The sequence below is a fragment of the Micropterus salmoides genome, unplaced genomic scaffold, assembly GCF_014851395.1.
Source record: "Micropterus salmoides isolate LMB-PRFRI ecotype aquatic unplaced genomic scaffold, ASM1485139v1 Ms_hic_scaffold_9, whole genome shotgun sequence".
NCBI lineage: Eukaryota > Metazoa > Chordata > Actinopteri > Centrarchiformes > Centrarchidae > Micropterus > Micropterus salmoides.
The window spans coordinates 31,201,080-31,222,734 of NW_024044681.1; the positions used below are offsets into that span (position 1 = coordinate 31,201,080).

Here is a 21,655-nt window from a genome sequence, read left to right on the forward strand (position 1 = left end):
ATCCAGACAGTGGACCTCTAAACACTGCTTCTCCATGTTTAGTTTGGACTTGATGTTTAGTTTGGACTGAAAGCAGACCTGTTCCAGACAACCTGAGAGGTCTTGATGGTTCAGAATGTAGTTGAACATCAGAAATGTATTTTTGCCCAATATTCCAAGAGTAATATTTTAAAATAACTTCTTTGACAGACAGGAAGTCATTGGAAAACCAGTGGAAAGATTAAATCATTAGAAAGTTCCAGGAAATCTGAAGTAATAGCCACTTTGAAAACTGTCCACATCTCCGTTGTACTGGGGTGGCCTTTGAAAATAGCAGTTTATACCAATTGGCACATGTTACATTGTTTCTACTAGAGCATCTTAGGTTATTATCTAGATTGTAGCAGTAATCCTTGCAGAATCCTTACAATCCTGCCAAATCCTGCAATCCTACTAAATTCTAGGCATGGCCATTTTGTGGCGATTTCTTGTGTGTCTTTCAGAAATAGGCTTTATCAGATTTAGATTCCCACCACTGAATTTAAACATGATTCCAAAATAAGATATTCAATTTGCTAATCTCTGGAGATTATAAAGCACTGCACAAAAGTAAGGAAAACAATTTCCAGAAGGGAAGCCTTTTATTTAATATTCTTAATGGTTTAATGTTTTCATGTTGAAATGGAATGGTTCACTTTTATCATAATTGCTTTTTTGCCACTTTCCTTTCCTCTGAGAAGAAACATTAAAAATGTGAAGCTCCTCGCAGTATATGAAAGGAGAGAGCGTGAATTGTTGAGTGGAATGAGAAACCCAAACTGTTTCTCCGTGTGCCCCCAAATGTAACGATTCAACACAAGAAGGCTTAATGTCTGCAAACGGTGACATGAGAGTAGGCAAACAAGCTAAATTATAACATACACACTGTGTGTTTGTGTTGAGCTTATGTGGCTTCTGGCATGCAGGAAGGGTTGGTGCAAACGATAAGGTTTGATTGCACAGAGAGAGGATTCCTTGCGTGGCAGCTGTTGAGTTATTTGAACTAGCCACCACCCTCAAGAATCAATTCCAAAAATGTCTTTTTACTCATTTTGTGTGCTACATTTATCAAAAGCCAAGAGATACAGTGATGTGACACAAGCAGTGATGCACCCAAGTGACTGACTGAAAAGAGAGTGATCCTGTGCAGGCAGAGAGAGAGAGCAGTGTGGGAGGGAGGATGTTCTACACTTCTCATGAAGCTTGTGAGACGTTACTAGAGAAGAGGCGGAGGACCTTTGCCATTGGTGAGGAATGAGGCAGAGGTGACCAGGAGGTAAAAGTGGAGTCTGGGTGTTTATATGCAAGTGGGGTGAAGAGAGAGACCCTCCTCTCTGTGGGTCAGTCGATGAGAGAAGATGAAGAGCAAAATCTCCAACGCCCTCTCGGACTTCTTCTTTGAGTATGAGACGCCGCGCCAGGTGCTGGTGAGGAACAGGAAAGTGGGAGTGGTGTGCCGCCTAATCCAGGTCGTGGTCCTGGCTTACATTATTGGGTAAGACCCACATATTCATCCTTTTGTCAGGGGGACGACAAGTAAACTTGAGTGCAGAGAGGGCTTGCATTGTCTTACTTGTGTCAGCTTGTTTTCAGTGACACAATCTCATGCAAAATGACCTCTTAGGGTGACCCTGCAGATTTTGAACAACCTTAGTTTTTTTGCTGCCTGGGATGTTTAGCATGACATAACCCTGATGTCTTCATTTCGCATGTGCTGATCAAATTGTTAGAAAACATATTTTTTAAAAGGAAGACATCTTATTTGACATCTTGGAGGGTGCCACCAAGGGTCAAAGAGACATGCTGTAACTTGACAGGTGCTGTTTACACTGTAAATTGTTATGAATGTAATGGCTGAGAGCCAGACCGTGAGATCAGAGGACAGATAACTCTTATTATGTGCTTTTATCAAGTTGAAACAAAAATGCAGCATGCTTGTTAACCTACGCACACAATCACCAAACGCTTGGAAATGTTGGAGACATTCACTGGAAATTCACACTGATTGTTTTTGCTGACTGTTCTTTCTTGATCTCATTTCAAAGCACATCATGTAGGTTTCTGCTTTTGTTAGTTTGAAATAACTCGCGGACTGTTTGCGTTTGTGCATGTGATTTTTCTTTCCTAGTGAGTTTCTTAACCTTTGAGCAGCAGAACCCAGGCAGATGTGTGTGATGAACACGGTGAGGCATGTGCTAGGGAAGCATTTAAACAAATTGAAAATTGCCCACTGTTGGTTTCTCTTTGTTGTCCATATCGTCATCATGGTGCTTTAATCTTGACAATCCTCAAAGTCAGATCACAACAAGTGATATGGTGTATATGTTTCTTTCATTTTAAACCTCAAAAATTGTAAGCTGAGGTGAAGTCTGGTTCTGGTTTGCATTGTGCATATATCTATAAAAACGGAACTACCGTGAAGATTTAATCTCTTTTGGTTCCATTTTTGGTCATTTTTAACTTTAAGTGACAGTTTAGCTAACTATTGTAACATTGCTTTTACTTAAAATGAGCTATCTGATGATGTCAAGCTGATAGATGCCCTTTCATTTCAAATGTTGACTTGACCTTTCATTACCACTACAAAATGAATATTTTATCTAATCGTTATTTACACTGGTGTTTAGGCATGAACAGTGAAAGTAAGTATTAGTTTCTTATTCAATTTTTAGTCTTTTGTGAGTCTTTTTACAATAAGCACGCCACTTGTTTTCACACTGGAATTTGTGAGTTTCACCTGAATAAGTAATTGAAAAATGTTTTAATCCAGGTGTGTCATTTCAACTGTATTACTACTACTTTATTGCACGCAGATTACATTTTATTCACCGTCAACATGAGCAAGAGGTAAGGGGGTATTTGCTTAAAAAAAAGAGTAAATTACAATTTAAACCTTGAAATAATAAGAATTAGGAATTAGAGATTATAATGCAGCCTGTATTTTATGATAGTGTCTTTTGTTCTGGTTCAGCATTGTGTGGGTCTGTGTTTAAGCAGAAATTATGTTCTGCTGTTGTGTGTGTGGCAGGGTTCGAGTTATAATCTGAGCTTCGTAGGAGTCTCTAACTAATGTTACCAGCGGAGATAAATAAACAAATAAATAAATAATAAGGGGGAGAGAGAGAGAGACATCATTGCTTATAATGTGGTCCAACATTTCCCTCTCTCACGCAAACACATACACAGCAGTCCACTACTTGTCACAGAGCTCTGCGATATTGCAACAAAGTTTAAGTTTGAATAGCCTGAAAAATGCCATCATAGACTACTGCTCAAGGAGAAACCGCAATTCTGCCCCTTATGGCATCATATTAAGGTGTCATTCTTTTAGACACTGCTTGCCGTCAGTACACAGTTAAACATAATATGTAGCGCCGTACTAAATGGAGGATGCATTACAAAGCCAATAATACAAAACAAAAAAACAGCAGTCAATACAGAATCTGTAGCCATCATGCAGTCATGTGGTGCGCAGCATAGTTCATAAGGAAAACGTTAATTTAAGTCTGTTTATCTTTTGAATGTAAATAATAGTACTAATTACAATGAAAAATACATTATTACATTACATACATTATTTGTGATTCAAAATAATGGTTGTTGATAAATGAGTTAGCTTGCTGGCAGTTTTGCTCTAGAATACTTGGTGAGCACTCACTACAAAAGTTGTTATGTGTTACGGGGAACCCATGAACTGGTGTAATGAATTTGATTTATCATTATCCACAGACTGCAGACATTAACAGAGCTTCTTCCTCTGCTTTCTTCCCCGCTGTCACCTGCCTTTTGCAGCTGTCACCAAATTAAGGTCGGTCGGTGGTGTGTGTGGAAGGAGATGTGATTACAAAGCTGTCCAGACTCTCCTCCTCAGGATTCAAGCAACAGGCTGACAGGCCAGAGTAGAAGTCACCTGTTTCTCAGGTGGTAGCAGTGAACCGGTGAACCACTGGTCAGCTTGTCAGGAACATTAGATTCTGTTTTAACCGTAGACTTGCCATAAATACATTTTCTATTTTACTTTTTATTTTTGTAATTTAAATCAGCAGGAAATCAGTAGTTTATTCCCATATATGAAAAATGATGCATTCATGGCCAGCTATGGTTTGGGAGTGCACCTACCAGACACTGCTCTGCATGAATGGTTTTGAAAATATTTGATATATCGATTGAAAGCAAATCTCTTAGGAAGATCAGAAGACAAATACTAATTTAATTGAGAAAAGCAGCTTCAGCAAACCACAATGTTGTTTTCATTCATTCTTGTCACTTTTAAGTTGAGAAAAATGTTAGGCCATTACATTCACAGTGATTAGTTGAAGGTAAATGTTTTTTCAAAATGAACACTAATCTCAGTGCCACAGTATGATGGGAAGAAAAGTCCACCACACATCAAGCAGCCTCCTCTGAGCCTCCCTTGATCCGTGATTGGATGGTGAACTGATATTCCTGATTGGATAGTCAAATGACGTTGTTAATTAGAGCATCCCCATTGGTTATTCAGTAGAACGTGTCAAATGTAGGACAAAAGTACTTGTAACTGTAGTTTTTTTTGTACCGATCTGTCCCGGTAAAGTTTGGCCTATTTCATATATTCAGATGTACATTCAATCATTTCCACACAGCTACAAAACATTTTCACGAGTACAAAACTTTTCCACACAGCTACAATACATTTGGGACAGTATTTATTCCATACATAGAGGACAATATACAGTAATACAAAAGCAATAGCTTTATATAATTAGGTAGTTTAGTCCAGTGGTTCTCAATTTGAGCGTTGGCACCCTTCAAAGGCTCACAAGATAAATCTGAAGGGTAGTGAGATAATTAATGAGTGAGGAGAGAGGAAACTGTTCTGCTACATACATTAGTGTTCATTTTTTGAATTTGTACATTTATCTAATCTTTGCCTTTTTGTGAAACATTGCCTAAAACAGTTAACAGTCTTTTTGGTAGAACTGCAAACAACTCACAGACATGTAAAACATGACAAGGGGCCACAACTATCAACAAGCTGGTTTAATCTTTAGCAAAGCATTGTATTTTGTAAGCTTACAGTATCTCACAAAAGTGTGTACACCCCTCACATTATTGTAAATATTTGATTATATCTTTTCATGTGACAACACTGAAGAAATGACACTTTGCTACAATGTAAAGTAGTAAGTGAACAGCTTGTATAACAGTTTAAATTTTCTGTCCCCTCAAAATAACACATCACACAGCCTTTAATGTCTAAACTGCTAGACAACAAATGTGAATACCCTCCTGTGAGGGAGGTGAAAATGTCCAAATTGGGTGCAATTAGTCATTTTCCCATGTGACTCATTAGTTTTACAAGGTCTCAGGTGTGAATGGGGAGCAGTTGTGTTAAATTTGGTGTTATCGCTCTCACATTCCCTCATACTGGTCACTGGAAGTTCAACATGGCAAAGAACTTTCTGAGGATCTGAAAAAAAGAATTGTTGCTCTACATAAAGATGGCCTAGACTATAAGAAGATTGCTATGGTCGACCAAAGAAGTTGAGTGCACATGCTCAGTGTCATATCCAAAGGTTGTGTTTGGGAAATAGACATATGAGGGCTGCCAGCATTGCTGCAGAGGTTGAAGGGGTGGAGGGTCAAACCACACGCCACACGCTGCATTAAAGTGGTTTGCATGGCTGTCGTCCAAGAAGGAAGCCTCTTCTAAAGATAATGCACATGGATTACTGGAATCATGTCCTGTGGTTGGAAGAGACCAAGATAAACTTATTTGTTGGTTAAGATGGCGTCAAGCGTGTGTGGCGGCAACCAGGTGAGGAGTACATAGACAAGTGTTTCTTGCCTAAAGTCAAACATTGTGGTGGGAGTGTCATGGTCTGGGGCTGCATGAGTGCTTCCAGCTCTGGGGCGTTACAGTTCATTGAGGGAACCATGAATGCCAACATGTACTGTGACATACTGCAGCAGAGCATGATCCCCTCCTTTCGGAGAGTGGGCCGCAGGGCAGAATTCCAACAGGGTAACAACCCCAAACACATTGAAGACGACCACTGCTTTGCTATAGAAGCTGAGAATAAAGGTGATGGGCTGGCCAAGCATGTCTCCAGACTTAAACCCTATTGAGCGTCTGTGGGGCATCCTCAAACGAAAGGTAAAGGAGCGTAAGGTCTCTAAAATCCACCAGCTCCGTGATGTCGTCATGGAGGAGTGACAGAGGATTCCAGTGGCAACCTGTGAAGCTCTGGGGAACTCCATGTCCATGAGGGTTAAGGCAATGCTAGAAGATAATGGTGGCCACACTAAATATTGACATTTTGGACCCAATTTGGACATTTTCACTTAGGGGTGTACTCACTTTTGTTGCCAGCGGTTTAAACATTAATGGCTGTGTGATGTATTATTTTGAGGGGACAGCAAATTTAAACTGTTGTAAGCTCACTACTTTACATTGTAGCAAAGTGTCATTTCTTCAGTGTTGTCACATGAAAAGATATTATCAAATATTTAGAAAAATGTGAGGGTGCACATTGTATCGTCTTAAATGCATGAGCAAGCATCCAGGAACTGCTACTACTGTACACACACACACACACACACACAGTATCCGGCATTCATTGATGCACCACATTAATGTTAGTTAATTAGTTCTAGTTTCAATTCAATAGACCAACAATGCTGTTACAGTTCCGTTAATGATAGCGTTAATGATAACATAGGCCTATATGCTATTTTCACTCACCAGGTAACGTTACGATAGCATCAGCCTAATCTGGCTCGTTTTCTGTGTTTCAGTAACTTCAAAGTTTGTGTCTTCTGCTGCAGCTGCGGTGTCACGTGGAGCGGCAGCAGCTTTAGCTAGCCTACAGGCTTACCAAAACACTAAAAGAGTGTAGCTTGAGTTTGCTCGTGTTTCACATCTCCTTCCGTGATTCACATTAGTTAATTTCAAACGTGCACTGAGTGATCTCGAGATCACGAGAAAATTATCATGTTATCACGGGAAAACGGAGTAAAATAAAGATATGAATCGATAGCCGCTTAGGGTTTCCAAAGGCTACTTTTGTGAGAGACTGTATCAAATGTTTTTATGTAAAATGTACAATATTTCCATCTGTAATGTGGTAAAGTGATAGTATAAAGTAGCTTATTAAGTTACTTTCAACCACTGATTATCACAATCAGTATTCTTGGAGGAGGATAGTTTGTATCTCATTGCACTGATAAATATCCAAGCTGACAGTTTAATATCCCATCCAGATTCCCTTCTCATAGGCTTCTATACTATCTGTGGATCTGTATCAGCTGGAAAGTTTCATTATTGTTCACAGGTGCCATGTCTACTAACCACAACTGTGACAAAGGATAAAATTTACTTTCTATTTGAGCCACTTTCACTTTCTTAAAAGGCACGCAACATATTTTGAAACTGGGAAGTTACCACATATATAAAAATATACAAGTAAATGTCACATACTGAGATTCCTCAAGTCCAAGGGATGAGTGCAATCACATAGCACAACCACAATCACTTGCGCATGTGTCCCTGTGAGGAATGCTTTTGGCATTGGGATTTGTTGTGTGTAGGGATGTCCCGATACCAGAAATTTAGTAGTTTATACTGATAACCAGTAAAATTTCACAATTCTCCATACCAATTGGATGCCATGGTAAAAAACAAAAACAAAACAATAAATCCAATGTACTTCAACATACACTACTTTAATAAAAACATTTGATCATTAAACAACTAACTACTGTTATTGTTGTGAGAGGATGTCCAGGAGAGATGAGAGGTGATTTGATGATTAATTATTAAATTAATTAACTTAACTTTTCTTTACACACTCACAGGTGTTAAATGTTGTGGTCCCTATCTATCTTGGCAGTTGTCTGAGATTTTTATTCTGAAAAACAAAAAAGTAATTGTTCATTGAACTGGATTGTGATTCTGAGACAGGTCCCTAACTCCACCAATAGTGACAGGCACATTGGACAAGCATTCAATTTTTAGGGTTGCAAACTGCTACTGTCATCTTTGGTGATTTTCAGGTGATCAAAGCTGTGAAACGTCTGCCTACATTAGCTCTCCAACTGTGAGAAGTCGAGGCTTTGACACAGAGCTATGGAAAGAAACAGCCTCAAAACTAACTTCATCCCGATTTCCATACTCTTTTCTGTTTGACCAGTTGAGGCTGAGCTATTTCAGCAGCTGCACTTGTCGCCATCTTCCTGATTTCTGGTACCTTCGGTACCTAGCAAAATGAGTACCAACAATGTTTTCAGAATTTTGTGACTGAAGTATCTGTTCTCGTTGGGTGCAGAACGTCGACATCACCGCTATACATGCCCTTGCTTGTGGGGTAGGATGGTTGGCTGGAGTAGAGTGGGAGTCTGAGGTGCTGACACACCTGACAGGATGCTTTCTGTGTTTCCTACAGGTGGGTGTTCATTTATGAGAAAGGCTACCAGACATCAGATACAGCAGTAAGCTCGGTCTTCGGCAAAATGAGTGGAGTGAGCTATACCAATGCAAGCGGAAATGAGATGGTCTGGGACGTGGCGGACTACGTCTTCCCTTCACAGGTTGGTGACTGATTGGCTGAAGCCTTTCATGCATGCAGGAACATTTAATGTCACATGACTCCTACTTGGTCAAGAATTTGTTTTACACTTAAAAGTCATGGACCATTGTAAGGATAATAGATCTACTTAATCCTAACTGACTCAGATATCGGACAAGCATCTTCGAAACTCTTTACTTCCTGAAGACAGCTGGTCACTGGTCAGAGCGTGACAAAGATCAGATAAAGAAGGTTTAGTCATGCTTTGAAAACATCCATGTTGGCTAGATGTTGCCAGATCTAATCATTGACGACACAAAGATACACACAGATGAAAGTTACTGTTGACCCTAATGATAATCTGGCTTTGTCAACATCAAGGTGTCTTCATGCTTTTTAAAACTCATTGCATACAACATGAAAACTATCTATCAAAAGGGAGACTCAAACTATTTTCTTTGTTAACCTAAATGTTGATGGGCCCTGCTGTCTGTGGGAAAGAAATAAAGAGACACAATGAAAATTGTAGTTGTGTTTGCTTTGAGGTCTGGGTGTGGACACATGCTTGGTATGATAAACCCAACCAACAAGATAAAAAGGTCACTTTGGTGTAATGACTCATGCTTTGATCAGGTAGGGATCAGCTACCAGTTATTCTGAAATCTAACTCTTTGTCTGTGAGTATTCCCCAGGCGGTCATTATTTTTTATCTTTATGGATGTTTTCATGTAGCTATGTTAGTCTGAGAGAAACATAATCAAATAGGCCATTATTTATGCTCTGAATATGGCCATTATGGTAATAAATGTAATGGTCTAACACACCAAAGTAGGATATTGTGGTTTAGGACCCAGTATCTTGTCAAGCATGACATACCAATGATACTACTTACATCAAGAAAATTCCCACGGACATAAAAGAGATTATCCATGGTCAAAATGTTTATCAAAAATATAAATAATATCAATAATTCTAAAATAGCAATTCAAAATTTTGGGAAATATGATTATTTGCTCTCTTGGCGCAATTTAGATGAGAAGATCAATACCACACTCGTACCTGTTCATTAAATATAAAGCTACAGTCAGCAGCTGGTTAGATTAGCTTAGCATATAGAGGAGCAAGTGCTAGCCTGGCTCTGTTTTACGGGGCGCCACACCTTACATAACAGCATATAAGATACAAAGTGTTGTTTTTATACTTTTATGCTCTTTATGAAGATTTTGTTATCTTCATAAAGAGCCATGCTAGCTTTTTCCACCGTTTCCAGTCTTTATGCTAAGCTAATAGTCTCTGGCTCTAGCTCAATACTTACCAAACCGATATGAGAGTGGTATAAATTTTTTTTATCTGTCAGCAAGAAAGCAAAAAAAGCTATTCCCAAAATGTCAATCTATTCCTTCAAGCTGAAAACTGACCATAAAAAAGTGACTTTCTGGATGTAAAAGTTTTAGTTTGAAGGTGTTTTTGACATCAGCAGGGTCACCAGTGGGATGCAACAGAAGAATATTTGACAGGCACCTACAATACACTTTAGCATGTGCCTTAGCAACTACAGCATCCTTTATTATGACATTGTATGGCATAAATAAATAAAATTAAAATGTTTTAACACATTACTTTTACTTTTTATCCTAAATCTCAGGGAGACTCATCTTTTGTGGTCATGACAAACTACATCATAACTGAAGGTCAGAAGATGGGAAAGTGCCCAGAGGTAGGTTTTCTTTTTCCTCCCTGATTTCCTGTTCCTCTCCGATTTCTCCTTCTGTCACAGACATGTACACTTCCATAAATAATACAACAAAACAGAAACTGTGTCTCATTCCAAGACTGTTTGTGTAATTGGGTAACAGCAGTTTCTGTGTGCTCCAAAATATCACGATAAATTAAAACTAAAACTATTTTTTCAAGTTTTATGTTATTTTCACGTTTAAAATGTACTGGTTTGTGTACACTCACATTCCACAGTTGTATACACACACTGACCCAAATCTCTTGTTTACAACAGCTGGAAGGCAACTGCAGCTCAGATGGTGACTGTGAAGGAGGGAGTCTCAAACGTACGGGACATGGTAAATCCTGATGGCCTGACAGTGTGTGACCTCAGCAGTCCTCACTGAGTAACCGTCGGTCTTTCTTTGACCAAATTATCTTATCGTATTATTTAGCCAGTGACCATGATTTAGGCTCCTGACAGAAGTAGAGGATCATGTCAGGTTATGGAACAGTGTATTTGCTAATTGGGTTGTGGCTCTTGAGACCTGCTATAGGACTGGCTCAGATACCAGAAACTAAAATACATCACATTGGAATCATCCCAGTCGCTGCTAAGGTAAACATTTAGACTAATAATGCATTACACTTGTCCAGCACCAACAGAAAAAAACTGTTTAAAATCAACAGAGTGTGTGTTGGTATTATGGCTTGTTGATCATTGAGGCGTGCAAGTAAAACCCTGCCTTAAGCAAGCAGACACATGCGTGTATATCTAAGCAAAGACACAGTTCCAATAAATTACATGAGCAAATAAGCACACAGAGACATAAAAAAACAAATACCATTCAGACTAGTTTCCAACCATATACAGTATCATTTGAGAGGTCAAATAGCAGTTCCATAAATGTATTTTCCTCCATCTCAATGGTTAAATTCTGAGCCTTTGAAGTCCTTTGTGTCAACTTCATTGAGACCAATGTTAGCCAAAGCTCAAGCTTAGGCTCCAGTGAAAGGTCAGAGACTGAAGCTTGGTTGACCAAACATGTACTCATCCAGCACATGATTAGAGTGACTGAATTTTATTTATATAGCACCAAATCACAACAACAGTTATCTCACAGCGCTTTTCATAAAAGTGCAGGTCTAGTCCGTACTCTGTGATGATATTTACAGAAGCCCAACAATTCCCACCAAGAGCAGCACTAGGCGACAGAGGCAAGGAAAAACTTCGAGCAGAACCATGGCTCAGGGTGGGCGGCCATCTGCCTCAACCGGTTGGGGGTGAAGGAGAGAGAGAGAGAGAGAGAGAGAGAGAGAGAGAGGGCAAGAGAGGAACAGAGAGAAAGAGAGAGAGGGATGGAAGGAGAGAGAGGGGAGGGAGGCAGCCTACACAGTATACACACAGAGGTACAGACAGTAAAGGTGATGTTGCTATAGACTAAATGAAAAATGTTACAGATATTTATAGTAGTGTTAATGATAATAATGTTAATGATAATAATAACAGTAATAACAATAGGACTAGTAACAATAATTGTAGCAGAAGGTGTCGAGCAGGAACACGGGGGCAGCAGGTGACCCGCAGCCAAGGATCCAGACTCCACAGCTCCAGAGCCAGAAAACCTGCAGGAAGTGATAGGAGGAGAGAGGAGAGGGACGAGAAAACACAAGACTACCAGAAAGGGAAGGAGTCGAGTTAATAACATGCATTAATGGGATGAGGTTGCATACAGAGGGAGAGAAAGTAGAGGAGAGAGGAGTTCATTGCATCATGGGAAATCCCCCGGCAGTCTAGGCCTATAGCAGCACAACTAAGGGATGGTTCAGGACTACCTGAGCCAGCCCTAACTATAAGCTTCATCAAAAAGGAAAGTCTTAAGCCCACTCTTAAATGTGGAGATGGTGTCTGCCTCCTGAACCCAAACTGGAACCTGGTTCCACAGGAGAGGAGCTTGATAGCTGAACGCTCTGGCTCCCATTCTACTTTTGGAGACTCTAGGAACCACAAGTAACCCTGCATTCAAGCTAATTACTTGGACTGAAATTATATGTTCGGATCAGATAAAGGAAACAGCTATTTCAGAGTGTGCTTTGCTTCACTTTAATATCTCGCTTGCTGCCATTGATGCTAATTTAAGATAAGATGATGAAAGCCTATGTCTTTCTTTTTCTGCTGCTCGAAACACATGATGGTATGTCTGCCTAATGCTTGCTCCAGTGTTGTTGAAGTTTTGTTTCTAACGATGAACTCCAATATGTTTTTATTTGAAGGACAAATGACTGGAGTCTGTGTGAATGCCACTAAGACCTGTGAAGTGTTGACTTGGTGTCCTGTGGAGAACGATCGCAACATCCCAGAGTATGTGAAAACACAACAGTTATTTATCCTGTAAACTGTTGCTGATGCAATGCATCTGATGATTGATTTTGTAATGATTCTGGATTACGTAATTGTACACGAGAATATTCGTGATGATTTATGCTGGTCAACATACTGGGTTTGATTCTTTCTCTCTTCTGTTTATTTCCATCTAGTCCTCCTCTGTTGATGTCTGCAGAGAACTACACACTGTTCATCAAAAATTCTGTAACTTTCCCCTTATTTGGCGTCACAAGGTGATTCATATAAGCCGCAATGAAAGCTTTTTTTGAACTGCATTATGGGAATTATGAGTGCTTCTGGAGCTTGATTCATAATAGGAACTAAACATTTACATCACTTTTCTGTTTTTAATCTGTCTTTCACAAGTTTAAGTTTGAAAGCTGATGTTGTCCATAAAAGCAAGAAAGCCCATCTGCTTAAAGACATAATCTCTTAAAGAAAGCATCTCTTAAAGGCCTAATTACTAAAATTATTTTTAAAATCCACTTAATGTGGATCGTGCTGTTGAGGACACTGAGGGACAAAGGAGAATTTTGTGCTTTTAATTGTGCAAAATGTAAATCTCAGATTGTCAGTTAACAATATTTTTGGACTGGAGATCCCAAGAAAACATGCAGACGACCTTATTCTGTTTTTTTTTTCCTGGAGAAAATTCAACACACTATAATGTGTCTATAACTGTGTTTTGTAATGACCAAATGTGTTTTCAGGAGTAACCTGGTGGAGAACATTGATAAAGAGTACATCAAAACCTGCCTTTATCATCCAACGGATTCTCCTCTGTGCCCCATATTTAAACTGGGAGACATAGTTAAACTGGCTGGCTTCAATTTTGAAACAATAGCCAAAGAGGTAAGTTAGCTCCGTAAGATCACTTAATAGACCGGAAGGATTTTTCTGGTGGAGAGGCAGATTTCTATTCCATCTAATCACAGCTGCACATGTACTGTTTACTATGTGCTTGTGTCGTGACAGGGAGGAGCCATTGGTATTGTGGTCGACTGGACATGTAACCTAGATGTAGCTGTAAAACACTGTAAACCAAAGTATCAATTCCACGGTCTGTATGGAAACCCAAATGAGACAGACAAAGCCAGAGCTTCAATGGGCTACAATTTCAGGTGGGTAAATATACTTCACTGAATAACCATAAACTCGAACACAAATAGTTTTTTTTACACTGCAGTAAATACCTAATGGTGTTATCGCTGCTTTTAAAGCACTAGTTTGAAATTTTGGGAAAACTAAAGATTGATACCACTCATGCTTGTGTCTTAGCTTAGCATAAAGACTGGAAACAAGTGGGGAACAGCTAGTCTGGTTCTGTTTTATAATGCCCCGTAAAACCACAAACTGTTGTTGTTACACTACGATTTTAACAAACTATCTATAATGTGTTTATTTAATGAGCATTAGAGGTGCCGATGAGGCAGACTTAATTACCTTAGGACAGAGCTAGGTTAGATGTATTCCCAGCTTCCTGCCGTCACCCTGAATCCTTCCTTCTGCAGCTTCACTTTAAATTAAATTCAAAATTAAGAGGTTTGATATTTCAGGTCATTGTGTTCAGAAGTTTCCTTTTTTCCTGCTCTGGTGTGACTCAGTATTCATTTTCAGTGTTCAATTTGCATTAACTGCCTGAAAATATCAACAAAATACTGCTGATGGAATTACTTATTTTACTGATGATTTACTGTCACAATAGTAGCTATTACTATTATTGTTCACATCATTTTCCATGGACTAGACTGAACTCACTGTTTGCTCCTGATATTGCTCTTCTTCAGGTGTGCCAGGAGTTTGTGATGTTTACCTTCAGTAAAACAACTCAACATGGCTTTCAAAATGCCACTTGCTATTGCTTAATGTATTCTGAGAATACTCGGCTAATTAGCTTTAAGGGTATTGACAATAATTGCATGGGAAGTCTTCCATGTCATGACATTATTGTGTGAAGTAGAACAATTTATTCTACCAGGTGATGTGACTTTAAATTTCATTTTTACTGGTTAAAGCTGAAGATTTAAAAGCCCTCTGTGTTTTACAAGAGTTTATTTCATGGGAGAAGTGTACTGTCTATTGCAAAGACATTCATATAACACTTTGGTAAATACATTCTACATAACATGTTGTAATGATTCCCATGGCTGTTTGTAGGTATGCAAAGTATTATTTGGAGGACAAAGTTCAGAAGAGAACCCTTCTCAAAGTATTTGGGATCAGGATAGATATCATTGTGCAGTCACAGGTGAGAAAATATATGAACATTTTTATTTATGACCATTTCTTACTTGAGAAATAGTCAAAGGGAATTTTCAATCATCGGCATGCTGTCCCTTACAGGCAGGAAAATTTGATATCATCCCAACCCTGACAGCTATAGGCTCTGGGGTGGGCATTTTTGGAGTGGTATGTTATAGCCTGACTTAAACATGCAATAATTGTTTATTGTCTGTGGAATACTTTGTATACAAACTAATATATTTATGATTCTTTTTCAGGCAACTGTAGTATGTGACTTGGTGTTGCTCTATTTGCTACCGAAAAAAGAATTTTACAAGAACATGAAATTCAAACACACAATCACACAAACACCGGTAAGCTCTATGGTGCACATACAGTGATGTTATACTGTAAATTCTGTTGTAATGGTTCAACACAAGATGGTAGCAGAGAGACATTTAACAATTACGGTCCACGCAGACACAGGACGGACATCAACGGTATTTAGTGTGTAATTCTGTATCTGAACATCTTTTGGATGTATTTCAGTTCTTGTGATTGAATGCCTCATTCATCAAAACTAGAAGCCCCACTAGCACACAGGAGCAGTGACCTTCAGATTAATGCTCTGTTTATTCCCATAATATCCATTGGCAGTGCAGAACATCTGGTACAGTACAGCCTTTTATCTGATAGAAAACGGACCCCCACTCTCCACCCAGACAATTTCCGTCTTTACCTGAAGCAGACAGAACATTTTGTATTTACAGCATGACAGCAAGTTGCTTGGTTTAGACACAAGCGTCTATTACACCCTCAAAGCAAATGCAAGACAAGTCCAAGGCACAAACCAGTCCAAAGTGAGTGTGTGTGAAGTCTAGACACAGTAGATAATATATTTACTTTATGTATTCTGTCATGTGAAATTGAGGAGAATCCTATTTGTCATTACCTGAGAGGTCTAAATGGCTCCTATGGATCTGACTTTCATCCAACAGGACCCTGATTCAGAGGCAGTTAGCACAGATACTGCAATGACAAAAGTAAGGGATTCATATATAATTCCTAGAACAATAAAGCCTGTTTGCTTTGCATTTTGTGGTGTCTAATGTCGTCTTTATCTGCTATTTCTGTGTGGAAGTGACCTGGGAGCAAACTTTGAAGCTTCTAATTTGAAGGTGTGCTGCACTGAAACCCTGCAAAACAACCTGCACAACAACACAAGTACTCTAAATTGCCTGGAGTCAAAGGACTTCTCCACGTGTCTTCTCTCTTCAATCTTCAGCAACATCTTCTACCAGCATCTTCCCTCTCTTACAGCCACCATGAGAGACTGTGACTCCTCCTGCCTATTGTATGCAGTCCTAGCGTGGCTCAGCTGTTTTGTTTGGGTGTAGCTTAGTTTGCTTTTGTTGGGGTGTAACCTCCATGTCCTAACTGTCTCTGTATCCATACAGTTGAAACTATTATTTCTGGTACTGTGTGTACACAAACCACCAGTAAGTCATTCATTACCTCTGTCACAGTGTTTGTCAAAACGTAACGTGTGGCTGTGCCACTGTCAGTGATTCATCCTGTGTGCACTGTGCACCTTTTTTTTCAATATATCAATAATTCGATAAAATATGTACAGTAATATTAATACAGTTTTCTCTTGTCACAGTGCAAGTAGTCAGATAGGAATACAGGCAAAATATCAAAATAATTCAGATTTCCTTTTTTATTGTCTTTGATTATGTCTAAGTGTACAAAAAGCATGCAAAAAATAGCTTTCTTTATATATATATATATATATATTGGTACATATTTACATTGAGACAACTGCATTCCACAGGGATGTGCCATGCTTCTGTTTTTGTGTGAGCAGCTTGACACAGGCGAGTGAGTACATTCAAAGAAATGCACAAGACACGAGACAGACATCCAGAAACACAGAGAGAGCAGGCACCTTCAACACATCAGGACAGTCACATAAGATACACAGCAGCTATATAATAATAGTATGTACAACGTCACTCTCCCACAACCCTCCTCCTGGATATAATGATGACCTGAAATTATGAGAAATTAGTCCTGTCACTCACTTCCTGTGCTGCGACTGTAGCAACTGCACCCATTGATTTTTCTTCTGTGTTTCACTACAGTAACAACACTGAGCTAGAAGGCATTTAGAGTGATCTCTGCCAAGGCCGCACAATCCAGTATATTTTATATTTTCAAAATAGTGGCATTTAATATGTACCTGGATCCAGAGCTGTATCAAAATAGTGATAGACATTTGGGCTGTTTTTTGGAGACTACATAAAGTCTGTAAGTATTAGGGCTTTCTACAAGGATGAATTGTGAAGAATTGCAACAGAGTCATACAGGTGAGCACTAAGTTATGGCCATTTAAATGTATCGTGTTGCAGTAAAACCTCTAGAAAAATTCAGTTAAATTTAGAAGGCTCGACCAGAGTTCATCAATATGCGCACATGGCATTTATATGTAGTTGAAACTGCACTGTGTTGTGAGTGGTATAATTACAAAAAACTACCAAAAGTACATTTTGTAAATGTAACAAATTGGCAAAGACTGGCAAAAAAAACTGTAGTATGAGTGTTTTTGCCAAAAAAACTAAATATGGCAGGAATCCCTGTAGGTGGAAATGGGTGTGGCATATATGGACTGATTGACACGTCTTCAATCAGGATAAAAGAATACATTCAGGAATTATAACATGAAAACGTTCTCAAGCAATATAATCTGCACCTGAAACAGTTTGTCTAATTTTCTACCAAATGTAATTGAAATCGGTTTAGAAGTTTAGAAGAATGTGCGGTTAAAACTAACAGAGCAACAGAAAAATGTGACAACATTTTCAGAGTGAATTATTACTATAAAAAAAACTATTAACTGTTGACTAATTGGTGGCTGGGTCGCATGAAGAGACTTTCCTATAGTCGGAGGCCTGTGATCAACGATCACCGTCTCTCTACAGAACATCTTGAACACAAAGCTATTGCAGACTACTCCTGTACTCGGAGCTCACATAGTGGGCTTGCAGTGTTTTAGCATTATGCATCATTTCAGCAGTAAAATCCAGAAGTCCCTAGGCCCAGTAATACAATATTCACAATTCTGTTATCACATTGATGTGCACAATAAAAGCAACTATTCAAACCAATCTTGTTACTGTAGCTGTTAACAGCATTTTGATACAGACAGGACTGCAAAATGGAAACATGTTTGAGTTTCATTTGTAAAACTTCTCAAAACCCAAGTAGCAATGTTGTGACATGCAGATCGACAAAGAGTAATGCTTCAAAAAGCACAGGAGACTGAGAAAATACGATACACAGTAAATATGGTCTTTCACAGGTGAACCACACAGTTGTTTCCTTGATCATAAACTGTACAATGTTAAATGGCTGGCAGGTACCAGTAGTGTTATATGTAGTCACAATTACTTTATTATGAAACTGTAAGTGGAATAGTGCAAATATTCAAGCATTATTTTAGTTTTTTTCAACAAAGACAACTAGAATACAGATGAAAGGAGTGGCCTGCCATGGCAGCAGGGGAATGAGCCAATAATGCACCAAAGATAGAAGACAACAATATTGCACCACTGACACTGACAAATGTCTGTACAAACACTCAATTGTAAAGCTGGAAACATGTAGATAAAATAGAACATACTAAGTACATAAGAATGTCATGTTTTTAAGCAAATAAAATACAAACACACAATTTCAGACTTTTGGTTCAAACAGTCCTTCATTGAAGGTTACCCTGCAAACAGACCTCAGTACTTTCACTCCAATCATCCTCAGTAGAGTGACAGAAACAAAAGAAACATATTAAACAAATGACCACAAACCTTAATTTCATATTAAACTGCATATACAACATTTCAGACACATAAAGGTTTTTATTTGTCCTAATTTAACATGTATCGTACCACCCTTTTACAAGACAACTGACAACAATAAACTAAAACTATGTAAAGCTTTACATTCTCCTGCACCCACATGAAAATAAAGTTGACAACTGAATGTCTAAATAGCATTCATGACTTGTATGCATACAGACCCAGCCTCTATGAACATAAATCCCTACACACAGAGGCTCAGTAACCGTATGCGTAATGCTTTCCCATTCAGATTCAACCAGTCCATCTCCATTCTCTTTGCTTCAGTTAGCATCCTGCCCTGGAGGACTGGGGGCAATATTAATAGAGGAAATGCGAAGCGCCACACTCCCTGTTTCTAAGCAGCCATGCTGGGGAAGTGTTGTTGTTGTCAGCCAGGGTCTAATCATGACAGTGAAATGCTCCTTTTCACCATGGTTCAAGTGATCAGTGCACTCAGCCAAACATACTTTCTTTCACAGGGTGACGCACCAGGCCAGCAGAAGAGGGAGATAGAATCAAAATGGAGTTATATAAACATTTATCTGAAGCAGAGCTTCTGTGGAGGCAGAAATGTTCTTGTTGATCTGAGTCAGCAGAGACAAAACAACCCACAGACTAGTTTTTGTTTTTTACATAACCAACAAATACATGGCAAAGAAAGATTAAAATCACACAAAAAAAAAACATTTTTCATTAATTTACAATCCAAACATTTGTGATCTCACAGAGTTAGCATGCTAACTAACTAGCTTGCCCAGCTCTACAAACTTGCATAGCTAGTTGGTACATCGCCTAGTTAAGGACTGTACATAAATTACTGCGGTGAGGAGGGGAGTTGAATATTCAATTTCAGTTTTGACACTTGACCCAACCCAGCATTAAAATGTTTTTTTTTTCTTCAGACAACTAGAATACAGATAAAGCAACACTGTGCCCCTAAAATCTCAAAATATAGTATTGGCTTATTACAACTCATTAAAGGCAAAACAAAAATAATTTTTTGGTGGCATAATCCAATTTAACCTTAACTTTAATCTAATTAATATTTTCTAATATACCACTATACATTATATATATATATATATATATATATATATATATATAGTATAGCATATTTATGGAATAATAACTTTCACAATAGCCACCAATGTGCATACTGTTTTACTTTTTCTTATCATGCATTAGAAAGTGAAAGAGAAAAACTTTGTCACTGATAAGTGTCAGTGTACTGTCCCTTAGCCTGGATCAGATTCAATTTCTCACGTAAGAGCACTCAGTGATGTTTAACTTGGATGAGATTATTCATACCTTTAAATCAGCTCCGCATCCAAGAATATTGCATAAAATTACATTCTAATTTGGAAAGGAAAATATGTAAAGTATTTCAGTCTGTTCACACTCACCATCAAAGAACATACAATTAGAAATGCTCTAATTCCTGTCACAGTTACTTGACATGAAATCAAACAGAACAGAAATCATTAGACAAGCAACATATAACAGAGTATGAGAAGCGTGAAATGACTTATACCACAAAAATAATTACACATCACACAGCAGAAAAAGTCACTTTGAGCATTTCAACAAGCATATCAAAGCCTCTGTCCTTTCTGTGTAATCACCCGTATACAGCTGACTTCTGTTCCTTCCTGTTAGAGAACTTTCTCACACAGCTCCAAAGTAAAAGCTACTGATGGCACAAATACAAAAAGTAGTGTTGTGCGACACTAACACGTATGATGACACATATGATACCTCAAGACATCTGTACAGTATCAAAATGACTGGCCATTGATTATAAATAAAAAGCCCTATGGTTCAATGAAGCAACAATATAGTATAATTTACATGCTGTGATTATCATTGAAGAGGGTTTGTTTTCCTCTATGTCAGGCTGGCTATACCAATGACTGTGACGAGGCCTATGAATTCATGCAAATGTGTAAATGATAAAAATATCCTCACATTATAGTGTAATGCCAGATGACAAACATGTTCTTGTCCTTGTCCTGCAACAATAATTTAAACTGTTAATGATCCAGAAATTTAGAAGAGTTCCTCTCACTGGTTCACTGATGCCAGTCACAACAGTAAGTGTTTGAGCAGTTAAGACAAGCGACATTGTGGATAAAACTTAGTCTCACACTGGAGAAGGAAAATGGGGGAAAGCTAAAACGAAAGCAAGCCTGAGCATACATGTCTGAATATTATCAATATAGTAGATTTAAAAGCTCGAGTCTCTCCAGTGTTCTGATGATACATTTGTAGTGTGTCACTGATTTAAGGAAGATGTGAGGATGAAGGGGCGAGTTGAAGACAAAGTTCTATTGACGAGAGTGTTATTAACACTCAAGAAGAGGCTTCGTCTTCGTGCAGGTCCTCCAGCTCTCCTTCTCTGGGTCCATCTCCTGTGCTGCTCTTTCTGAAAGAAGAAATAAAAGAGAGAAAGCAGTCAATATTAACAGCAATTCTCTCTATGATTTCAAGCTGGACAACCGCAGTAAGGAGGGAGATCTACATGCTTATACTATTAAGCTTGTGCTTCATCTCTCCAGACGCAGCAGGGTAGAAGCTGGTTGCCCATTTCTGTTACATGATGAATGTTAAAAACACAAAAAAATGCATTATCAATGCAACACAGCATTAAATGACAGCGGCAGGGAGATGACAACACTCTCTGAGATGACAGCTGGGGAAGGGCTGCTCCGTCACTTCTCATGATGGGGATAAGTGAGAGCTCTGGAGTCTAAGATGATGATGAGCGCAGCGGCTGGTAGATGTTGGACAGACAGTGTGCCAGACTGTATTGCAAGTGTTACCTGAGTGAGGGGTGAAGTTTTAAAGAGGGCCGGAAGGGCCACGAGTCCCTG

The 21,655-nt window shown here is 38.8% G+C and overlaps 2 protein-coding genes across 5 annotated transcripts in view; one reads left to right on the plus strand and one right to left on the minus strand.

Moving 5' to 3' along the window:
- Positions 1-1,145: 1,145 nt before the first annotated feature.
- LOC119894813 (P2X purinoceptor 1-like) lies at positions 1,146-16,594 on the plus strand. Of its 2 annotated transcripts, none has more exons than XM_038707493.1 (13): positions 1,146-1,513; positions 8,442-8,586; positions 10,210-10,281; positions 10,576-10,627; positions 12,555-12,642; positions 12,819-12,899; positions 13,377-13,518; positions 13,642-13,787; positions 14,824-14,914; positions 15,010-15,075; positions 15,168-15,263; positions 15,888-15,932; positions 16,031-16,594. In XM_038707493.1, the coding sequence occupies exons 1-13, from the start codon at positions 1,377-1,379 to the stop codon at positions 16,031-16,033; spliced, it is 1,164 nt and encodes a 387-aa protein (XP_038563421.1). In that variant the 5' UTR covers positions 1,146-1,376; the 3' UTR covers positions 16,034-16,594. The 2 variants fall into 2 exon arrangements, with proteins under 2 accessions (XP_038563421.1, XP_038563419.1); XM_038707491.1 differs by having other exon boundaries at positions 1,158-1,513; positions 10,576-10,639.
- A 1,725-nt stretch (positions 16,595-18,319) lies between these two features.
- camkk1a (calcium/calmodulin-dependent protein kinase kinase 1, alpha a) overlaps positions 18,320-21,655 on the minus strand; it is a 70,269-nt gene continuing 66,933 nt past the window's right edge. For 2 of the 3 annotated variants that reach the window (XM_038707489.1, XM_038707487.1), the window contains 2 exons: positions 21,605-21,652; positions 18,320-21,207 (listed from right to left, as the gene is read on the minus strand). In XM_038707489.1, the coding sequence (XP_038563417.1) occupies positions 21,135-21,207; positions 21,605-21,652 (121 nt within the window). In that variant the 3' untranslated portion in view covers positions 18,320-21,134. The remainder of the gene's footprint in view (positions 21,208-21,604; positions 21,653-21,655) is intronic. The other variant, XM_038707488.1, reaches the window with a different exon arrangement.

What these genes read in the sequence shown, in the direction of transcription:
- LOC119894813 (XM_038707491.1), top strand. Translation starts at nt 1,377, where the DNA reads ATGAAGAGCAAAATCTCCAACGCCCTCTCGGACTTCTTCTTTGAGTAT. An exon ending in AGATGGGAAAGTGCCCAGAG is followed by an intron (nt 10,282 to 10,575) that starts GTAGGTTTTCTT and finishes TGTTTACAACAG; the next exon opens with CTGGAAGGCAACTGCAGCTC. An exon ending in ACACAATCACACAAACACCG is followed by an intron (nt 15,264 to 15,887) that starts GTAAGCTCTATG and finishes TTCATCCAACAG; the next exon opens with GACCCTGATTCAGAGGCAGT.